The sequence below is a fragment of the Monoraphidium neglectum genome (assembly GCF_000611645.1).
Source record: "Monoraphidium neglectum strain SAG 48.87 unplaced genomic scaffold scaffold00223, whole genome shotgun sequence".
In the NCBI taxonomy this organism is placed as follows: domain Eukaryota; kingdom Viridiplantae; phylum Chlorophyta; class Chlorophyceae; order Sphaeropleales; family Selenastraceae; genus Monoraphidium; species Monoraphidium neglectum.
Window position 1 is genome coordinate 23717 of NW_014013405.1, and position 10128 is coordinate 33844.

General features: G+C 61.7%; 2 protein-coding genes across 2 annotated transcripts; one reads left to right on the plus strand and one right to left on the minus strand.

Moving 5' to 3' along the window:
- Positions 1-1606: 1606 nt before the first annotated feature.
- On the plus strand, positions 1607-8016 carry MNEG_2062 (hypothetical protein; the record flags this gene model as incomplete). The annotated part of the gene is made up of 17 exons (XM_014049463.1): positions 1607-1724; positions 2054-2198; positions 2413-2493; positions 2969-3064; positions 3307-3514; positions 3765-3846; positions 4162-4182; positions 4501-4621; positions 4797-4998; positions 5214-5258; positions 5463-5585; positions 5839-5913; positions 6141-6200; positions 6426-6505; positions 6760-6921; positions 7133-7235; positions 7648-8016. 17 exons carry the CDS (start codon positions 1607-1609, stop codon positions 8014-8016), a joined length of 2091 nt encoding a protein of 696 aa, XP_013904917.1.
- A 1216-nt stretch (positions 8017-9232) lies between these two features.
- MNEG_2063 (anthranilate synthase component I) lies at positions 9233-10094 on the minus strand (the record flags this gene model as incomplete). The annotated part of the gene is made up of 2 exons (XM_014049464.1): positions 9233-9361; positions 9762-10094. 2 exons carry the CDS (start codon positions 10092-10094, stop codon positions 9233-9235), a joined length of 462 nt encoding a protein of 153 aa, XP_013904918.1.
- Positions 10095-10128: the final 34 nt, after the last annotated feature.

The following is a 10128-nucleotide window of genomic DNA, read 5'->3' on the forward strand; positions in this document are numbered from 1 at the left end:
GCTGGATTGGTCACGTCTCGATTAAAGCATCAGAATAACAACGCGGTGGTGCTGCCATTCAACCAAACCGCTGACGTGATGTTTTGGTTTCGGGGTGTCCTGTCAGCTGATTGTTGTTGTTGTCGCAGCGGCACGCAGTTGCTTCCCAATAATTCTGTTGCCGTTGAGATTCCCAGGCCTGGCTCTGCAGCAAATCGATGCCCTTTTCTACCACACTGCACTGTAGAGCATATGCCCTGCCTGTCCAGGTTTGACATCAAGAAAGTTGGCGCGTTCCATGCTGGAGCTTTTTGTCTGGCGTTGAAATTCCACCACCTGCTTGGCGGTGCGTACCCCTCGGCAACCCCTCTTATGGTCTGTGATGCGGTGACAACCCCGATCAGACGGGCGTTGCTTGCTGGTCAGTTCGCTGACACCTGTGTTGCACTACAGACCTCACAGCTGAGTGCTTGCACACCTGCGGGCTGCGGCGCTGGCGTGTCTATTCGCCAGTGCATGTTGGCGCCGCAACAAAGGTTTGGGGGTGCAAGGCCTCCTTGCGCATCCAGGGCGGCACGGCCTCAATCCGTAGCCGCCAGGATGTCATGTTGCGTGCTCATGGACTTCGCAAATGCCTTTGCCTGACCCTCAAGGTGCATCCCCAGTTGGCATACAACCTTGGACAATCAAAACACGCACGCGCCCTGCACAGGTCACAGCATCACAGCGGTAATCAATCGCACCCTGAACAGCCCCCTGTCTGACAAACCAAAGCCGTATGGGCGCGGGGACCATGCACGGTGGACGCACCTCATTTGGGCGTGAGTGTAACAATGACGATGGGTGGCATGAGAGGCGTTGCAGTGCTGGCGGCGCGTGGCCTTGGGCAGTCACTGTGTGGCACGCACACAGCAACATGCGGGTGGTGCCTCGGGCGGCAGCACAGCGTGCAGATGCCAACCTTACCGTCGCAGGCGGGCTGGGTCTTGCTTCCATAGGCAAGGCAGCGCGTCTGGACAGGAACGCAAGCAAGGTTAATGCGGCACCTGCGGCGCCTGCCTTCTTGCTAACGCAGCAGGGCCCATCGAGGCGCCCACAGCCCTCAGTGTCCAGGCCTCCCTTTACCATGAACGAGGGGCCAAATGCAATGGAATCCGCTGCTACGATCACCACACTGGTGAGGGCCACGAGGAGGGGGATGAGGCGGAGCTGGTTGGCATGGTTCCGGAGGCTGGCGTGCCTCAACCTTGAAACGAGGCAAGTGCTTTGGCGCTTGCGGGAACTAGGGCCACGAAATTAAACACGACCTTGCAATCCTCATCAAATCTCGCGTTGGAACCAGGAGCCCTGCGGACGCAACGCAGCCAGCACCGGCTCCTTCCACATGCAGCCTCGGCAGAGCTCGAACGAACCCTCTAGAACCACGAAACGCCCTCTTAATGACTTTTATCCACTGCAAATACCCTTGCACCACCATTTGTTGTGAGATCTCTCGCTGCAACTTCATTGGTAGCTCCTTGCAACACAGCTCCACGACACAACTGTGCAACACAGTTTTGCAACACTGCTCTCCAACGGACGCTAGGCTTGACAGGGACGTTGTGTGTCACAGCGTTGACCTTTCGAGATGGCTCAGAGCGTCGTGGCCTATGCTACGCTGATCGTGGGCTGTCTTGCTTTGACTGCGGTCCCTGGCGCCTCGGCACTGGTCGTGAAACTCAACACTCTCGTCCTCACAGTGCCAGGTAAGGTGTGGGATCCTTCCACAATCAGGATTTGGTGCCTAAACCACATCAACGGCCCTGAAACAACTACACCAGGCCGCCTGCCGCCGTCCTGCACGACTCGCAGCGGTTGCCTCGGACCGCACGCGCTGTCCCCTGATGACGCATGCATCAGCCGGCGGTGTGCCTTGGCTTGCCTCGGCTGGCCCGAACGCGCACTGCCCACTTCAGCCGCCTGCCGCCCGCACATGGCAGCCTTCCCTCGCACCTGCGTCGTGCTTGGGATAAGCACTCCCCTGCGCTGCACCCCGCCCCGCAATCTGCATTGATCCACCCCAACACCAACTCAGGCTGGAACATTGATTTCCTGGAGTCCACCCTGCTGGGCTATGGCGCCCCCTACACCGTCGCTCGCTACGACAAGAGCAACCCCCTCAACCTGACCCAGCTGCTGTGGGCCCCCGACGGCTCCGCTAACTTTGCCGGGTACATCATGTGAGCGTGCAGCGCCAGCAGGAACAGCGCCAGGATGTGTGTGTGGTTCTGACATGGCGCGCTGCCGCGGCAGCTGGCGTGGGCAGCCGTATGGAAGCTGCAAGAGCGAAGCATTGCAGTGATGGGAGGCTACCAAAGCATGCGATGGTGGTTTGCAGCTGGACCAAACCCTCTTCCTCAGCATTCAATCGCCCACCACGCCCGCTGCCCCAAGGTACCCCAATATCGAGGCCATGGGCCACCTCAACAGCACACAGGTCCTCACGATCTGGGACTACCAGAACCGCACAGGCAGGTGGCAACGATTGCGTTTGGGTGCCTTTGGGTGTTGGGCTGAAGGCTTGCGACACCCATGCATGCATTTCGGGTTTGACGAGCTGCAGCACTTGAGCACTGCTGTTTTGAGGTGGTGTGTCGTCGCCCAGACGCAGCGCTCATCTGGCGATTGCCGGTAGTGGAGTGACGGTGATGCAGCCGACGGCACGCCTGAGGCCTCCAAGCCACGCCGCCAGCTTGTGAAACCAGCAGACCCTTCATTTCGTGCCGCAGCTGCATGACCCATCCAGCCACCCCATTCGCACCTTACTCCTCGCACACGTACGCACACATGCGCGCAAGAGCGTGCGCAAGCATGCGCACGTGCACATCCAACGACCACACCCACACACATCACCTCACCCACCCCCGCACATATTTCCAGGCGCCCGTTCCGTCAAGTTTGGTGCGTGGCCGACCAACGTGGGCATCGACGTCAACACCACCGCCTGCAGCTCAGCTGACGTCACCATGAAGTTCACGGCCGCCGCACCCCTGGGGGCGTCCGGCATCCTCCCCTCGGCCCCGCTCAGCAGCAGCGGCCTCTACAGGTGAGGGGGTCGCATGGCTGCTGAGCTCAGCCGATCGTGCGATTTACCTGCGTGTGCTCTCTTCCGGAGCGCTGATGGCACGCATCTTGCCCATCCGACTCAAAACACAACACGCACACGCCCGGGTGCAGTGCCTCGGCATGCCGGCAGCGCCCCGCCTTGACCCCGCCTGCCAACTTCTGTGCGTGCCCCCCTCCCCCGCCCGTCGCCGCTCATGTTGTTGATGACATTACCGCGTGCAGGTGCCCCGGCTCCGGCTCGGCGCCGCCGCTGGCCACCTGCTCAATGTGGGCCAGCGACTTTGCCGCCACCGGCCTGCACCCGCCCTGCCAGTCCACGCCCGTCCTGATGGTCGGCGCCAACGTTGCCGGCACGCTGGTCAAGTTTGGGGATGGCCGGGAGTCACTGGCGTTCATGCATGACTGCGCCGGTTGGTCAACCACCTGCCTGGTGAGTGCACTGTTGTGAAGCGAGAATAAGACCAGAGGGCTCGAGCTTACAGATCGTCATGATTGAAAGGGACCAGGCTGGACTAAGGTTGAAACCTTTAATCGTTGAAGGGTTCAAGCGCTGTGCGTGGTCGGCCTGACCATGTAGCCACAGACGTGGCTCCTTCCGCCAGCCCTGCCGACAATGCCTCCGCCGCCGCCGCCCGCTGCTGTCCTGGCGCGCTTGCGCTCGCTGTGTCTTGTGGCTGCAGGTGCTGGGTCACGTGTCTCTGTCCTGGATTCTCCAGGGACTCATCCCGGGGGAGCGCATTTCGCTGCTGACCGTGCACTTTGGTGAGTTTGCCCCGCATCGCCGACGCAGCCGCCGCGTCACCTTGCCCATTGGAGAATCGGGCAGCAAGCCAGCGCGAGCAAGCAGGGTTCCACCTGCCTGGGTGAACTGGCTCCCCCTGCCATGCTGGGGCGGTCAGTTGGAAGTTTGCAGCCCGACGAATACGACCAGGGTGCGCTGCCCGCGCGTACGCACTTCAAGGCGTGCACGAAGCCCAATGCAGAGGCCATATGCAGAGCCCGCCACCCACCAATGCGCCCCCTTTTTTGCCCTCCCCCACCACTCGCTCCCAACCCCTGGCTTGGGCCATCCCTCAGATGATTTCTTCCTCGCGACAGGTGGGGCGCGCAGCCCTGCCTTGCAACCGCCCTGCCAAATACATTCACTGCCGATACGCATGCCATGGCGCGGCCAGCCCTTACCACGCTGTTGCGTCTGTTCGCCATTGTGCGCCGAGCGTTTATTAGTCATATGATGGACGAGGCCCCACAAGCCACCCAAATTGCCAGCTGACATGCCCAGGCCGTCGCCGCTGAAGCACCCCGGCCCGCACAACACTGCCCTGGCCCAATCCCCCCCTCCCGCGCGTCCCTGCTGTCGCCACCGCCCCCATCCCTTCCGTCACCCCATACCCCCTGACCGCCCGCCTCCCCCAGAGTTTGACGCCAACCTGAAGGTCGGGTCGCTCACCCAGTACCGCGCGACAGTGCCAGACCTGCAGGCCCACCTCACCTGGCGCAGCGCCCTGGCCGCGTCCAGGCCAGGCACTTCAATTACGTGAGCTGGCGCCAACATGGGACCCCCTGCGTGGTAACAGCTTGCTGGCTCTCTTAGCCGCCGCCGCGGCTGCCTTGGCCTGGCAGCCAGCAACTTGTGCACACGAGCGTGGTCACCTTAAACATCAGATGAGGCGCCGGCCGACCTGCCGGACCCCCAACCACGCCCTCCCTAGGTACGAGCTGCCTTACAATGGCAACGGCGTGCTCGAGCAGGTTGCCAACACGGTCAAGACCACCAACGTGTCACCCATTGACGTGGATGACCGCAGCTGCATTGACTTCCCGGAGTATGTCACCCTCGGCTGCTCCTGCTGGTTCATTGGGATGGCCGCCTGCCCCGCCACACAGCCCACGTTCTGCCGCAACTGCACCAAGGTGCGCGGGCCGCTTGCGCATGCTCGACTTTGGGCTCCATCTCCTTGACTGCGCCATAGCCTGCAGTTGCGGGATGCCACCTGCTGCGTGCACACGCACTGCAGTATGTGATTGACAACTGACAGCTGTTGGTGACGCGAGCCCCAAAAAAGAAAGGAGGACAGCAGCTCCCATCCATGCTTCGGTGCCACCCTCCCCCCTCTCACCATCATCAGGACTGGGCCAAGCCCCTGGGCTCTGGCGTTAATCGCGCCGCCCAGGTGTGAGACGCACGGGTGGTCTGGGCAAACCGCACCATGGCTGGCCAAAATTTGCACTGTGCAAGGCCAATTTGGGACTCGTCTTTGACTCGGAGTCAACCTGCGTTTGCAGACACTCATGCTTGCCTCTAACAGTCCCCCCTGACCGGTTATTTGCCCAGAGAAAATATTCTGACCTCAAATCACAAATCGCACCTTGTACAGAGCACCAAGACCAACAATGCCACCTGGAACGTCGCCGACTTCAGCGCCGGCGACCCCCTGGCCAACTTCATCATCACCAACACCAACGGCCAGGCAGACGGGTTTTTCTACGATCACCACACAGTGGGTTCTCCCTTCAATGGGCGGCCTTGGCTGCAAAACCTACTCTGTGGCGTCACAAGAGGCTGCCTCTTGGCCTGGGTCTGTGTGCCTGCTCTCGGCACCTTGGGCGTCCATGATCAGCTGCCAGCCCGCCTTAAGCCACCGCTGTCCGCGGCCTGCTTTACCCTCCCATTGCAATGGGCCCCAGCCTTGTCATGCCTGGCACAGAAACGACCATCAACCAATAACCACCAACCCCTGCCGCCCCCCTCAGTTCTCCCACGAGAACCTGGACAACGCTACGTCCTTTGACACCGACATCCAGATCGAGCTCAACATGCAGATGGCGGTGTGCCGCTTGGGGTGCCACCGCTCCTGCCTGCTGGGCCGAGCAAAGGGTTGATGCGCAGCCGCCGCGCGATGCAGTCATTGCTTGTACGTTCCGAGGTTGCACTGTTTGCATGTGATAAGCCCATGTTTGCCATGGTGCCCCTACCCAGCATACCCCAATCCCCTGCGATGACGCACTGCCGCTGCTCTGGGTATGCCTGCCTGCCTGCCACGTCCCCCTTGCAGTCATACCTGAGCCTGGCGTCGCGCAAGTCCTACAGCAGCAAGTGCATGGTCACACCCCAGGTGATATCCCGGAAAAGCCCGGTTCACCGCGTGAACCAGCCGGCTGCGCTGTGCACGTTTGAGGGCCCCCCCTGCAGGGGCTTGGGCCTCGCTCCCCGACTCGGGGCGGTGTGTGGCGTGTGTGTTGCTCTGCAACGCGCTCACAAGCTGGTCGGCCCATACTCCGGCTTTGCAGCTGCTGAAATTGATGTCGTCCATGTCCCTCCTTCATGGAATGTACCCCAGATCAGCGGCCTCCGCAACGGCGACGCGCTCGCCTCCCTGGCGCGCCACGGCGTCGTCTGCGGCACCGGGGACAACACCTGGTAAGAGCAGGCCCGACACTTTCAGACACGGCTCTTCGCCTGCAAATCAACGCATGGCGCTGGCATTTGCGCACTGAACTCCTGGCACCCCCCCATCTCTCCCCTTGCCAGCTGGCAGGAAGTAGACTCGCATGTGCAGTCCCGTTGACTGGCAACATTGGCAGCTGTATTTCAAAAAATCTACACTCAAGAACGAGTAAGACAGTGATCTTCCTGCCTCCCTGCCTCACTCTATCTGCCTCTCACCCTCGCAGGCCCTTCCTCATGAACACCAACAACCCCCACCACATGCTGTTGACCAACAAGGCCACCAACGGCTTCGATGGTTTCGAGATCCTGCCGAGGTTTGCCACTGAGATTTACTACAACTGTTCGACTCCCACTCAAAACATGGTTCTGTACAACAACCTGTACAGGTGAGCTGGCGGTCTTATATGTCTTTTGTCGTATTGTGATGGGCATTTAGCACCAGGTTGCCTTCGCCCTGCACGCAATCAGCGTGTCTCTCAATGCCGGTGTGATGCTGTGATGCCTCGCCGAAGCTGTGACTAAGCCCATGGTGCAGTGACTAAGATATCATCTGGACCTGCGCGCTCAACCGCGTCCTCATGCAATCCATCCGCACAGGTCGTTCTTTGGTGGTGACTCGACCATCGCTGACCTGATGCAGCGCGAGGCGGCGCGGGTGTCTCGCGAGCTGTTCAAGCTGCGCCACGATCCGTACATGATGGTGGGTTCGGGTGTCAGGCGGGCTGCCGCCTGGGTTCAGGGCTCAAGGACGGGTGTATAAAAGGATGGGTAGAGTCGGTGGTTGCATCTGGCAAGGATTTCCCGTGTGACCGCCTCCATGGTCCCTGTGGAAGTCGTGCTGCGCACGCTGCTTGCCAAGGTTGGGTATGCCTGCATGATGCCTGCCCCACATGCACATCTGCCAGCTGCAGCCAGAAATTCCAGAGCAAGGTTGCTGGGTTGCTCCGGTGCTCTTCAATGCATGGCACACAAGGCCGGACACTGTGCAACCGTTGTCTCTAGCTTGCCGCTTCCTCGGCGCCCGCTTGCATGCACTCTGCTACGACGCGCCCTTCTGGGGCAGGCATGACCCATGTCCCTTCATGTCGCCCCCCACACCTCAACTCCCGCAGCACCAAGCCAACCTCGCAATCCTGGACGGCTCCGGCAAGAGCCTGTCCATGCGCTGGGTGGACGCCGTTGTCGCCGAGTTTGGCAAGTATGCCTCGTGGCCCCTCACCTCCCTGAAGCTCGACGACCTGAGGGCCGCGTTCCTGGCCAGGCAGGCGCGCGACGCGTGCGCGCTGTCGTACGCAATCGAGGTTGGCGCCAACCGCACCGTCACGGCCGTCACAGTGAAGAGCGGCGCGGCAGCTGACGGGACCCAGTGCTCTGCGCCGCTGATCATGGGCGGTAGCAGCACCAGCACATCCGTGGCCAAGGGCGGCTCTGTGCGGGTCCAGCCTGCGGGGCTGTCCTGGTTTGTGCCCCAGCCCGCATGACGGGCCGCACGCAGCATTGCACTTCCAAGCCAGACTGATAACTCTGATTCACACCCACAATTTATGAGTGGTGGGGTGGTGGCGTCCTGCGCTCGGCAGCACTTTTACCAAGCGCATGCTTCCCTTTGTTGGGCTGCGGCATCCCTGTTGCCGCGTCCCCACCTCACTCTCCAGGTTTCCATGTGCTGTTTTTCACAGCCGAATCAGTTGTGCCCCATTCAAAGCGCGCCCAACAGGAATTGGTGATACTGCCTTTTGGCTAATAGTGGAAAACGTCATTCGGGGTCCAGGGCGTCATCACACTTGTTGATCAATCGATTAGGAGGCAGCGTCACCACCTTATTCCCGACATCCTTCGTTTGTCACTGGCCTGCTCTGCAGCAGAAGTCTTTTGTGGTCAGCGCTGCAGAGTCATTCGTGCAAGGCGCGGCTCTGCGGCACATGCCCTTTTCTGCCACACTGCCCTGCAACCGCCAGGCCGAGCTGCCTGTGCCCAGCTAACGTGTTGTGCGCTGATGGCGGCATTTGGGCTGGGATATCAGTAGTAAAGCCCTGAGATGTGTCTTGGTCTGTCAAAACGCGCGCTTGCTGTGTCATTGAAGTGCAACAGGTCCATCAACAGTCGAACGATTGTTTTCAGAGCACTTGGCGCCATGTAAGAACTGCCCTGTGGGGCGCGAGGCTGTGAATGGTCTGACCTCATGAGGGTGGGGATGCAATGACCGGTTGCGTTATGGTGGTGGAAGGTCGCAGGGCTGCCGGTCCAGGGGGGGGTACACGCCCTTGCAGGGAGGCGATGCTCGAAAGCAGCGCCGGGTGGATGAGAAACGAGCGCCCCAGCTGCTGCCTGCAATGCCGCCCGGCCCCACCCTGGCGTATTGTCCTCTGGACATGCGGGGAGCGCACGGTGGCATCGGGCTCAACGGAAGGTGAGGATTACACAAGCCTTGATGACAGGCACACGGCCGCAGGTAAGGCGGCCAGCCTGCGTCACCTGGGTGCGAACACGCCTGGACGACAGGAACACGGACGCGGATACAGGCGGCCAGCCTGTGTCACCTGGGTGCGAAGGCTGGAGCAAAGCCAGCGGCGCCTGCTGTTTGCGGTACATCAAACCAAGCGAAAAAATTAAGGCAAGCGTGCCCAGAGCGACTCCCCGCCTCGCAAGCCCCTCCGCCGTGGTGCCGCGGTCCGGGGGCGCCGCATCAGCGGCGGGTCAATGGCCCTGGGCGCTCACGAAGGCCTGCTCAGCGAGGTCGACCGCGCGGCCCAGGGCGGCAGCCTTGTTGATCGTCTCCTCGTATTCCAGCTCGGGCACGCTGTCCGCCACCAGACCCGCGCCGGCCTGCGGGTACGTTTAAAGAGACGGGTGTTCCCAAATGGGCGGCGGGGCGCGGGAGTGCATGAGTGTGAGGCAAGCAGACGAGGAAGGTTGCCCGGGGAGGGGCCGGGGTGGTCCGCGGGCGCGATCCCATGGGTGAGCGGGGGCGCACGCGCAAACGGGGGCGCCGCTCGGCGACCGGGCCCTGGTTGCGTGGGCCAGCCCTGTCGGCTGTGCGGACATGCCGGCCATTCAGGCATGGGGTGGCTACTCCATTCCATCCACCGCTCCTCACAGACTCCCCGCCCCGTCCGCTCACTGACAAGGCACAAGCACCCCTTCCGCCACAACACTGGAGCCCCCCTCTGTATACACACACAGAAACACACACACACACACAAACACACACACGCGCTCCCATCACACGCGCCTGGATGTGCACCGCCCACTCCCTCCGGCTGTCGGGGCCGTTGTACGAATACAGCGTGTCCCGCGCCGCCGTCTGGATCACCATCGTGCGCAGCGCCAGGGCCATGTCCATGGACCCGGTGAAACCGACGTGCCCCAGGCCGCCGCCGTAGGGGCCGCGCCTGTTGACCTCGAGCTCGTCGATGATCTGCATCGCGCGGACCTGCGGGTCCGAGGTTGGCGGGGGGTCCGAGGTTAGTGGGGAAGGGGAGACGAGGTTGGCGGGCGCGAGCGTCGTAGAGGTGGGGCGGGGGGCTGCCGCGGCGCTGGCATGGGGATGCACATGCATGTTGTTGTTTTGGCTTATTGAGCGGGGGGAGGAG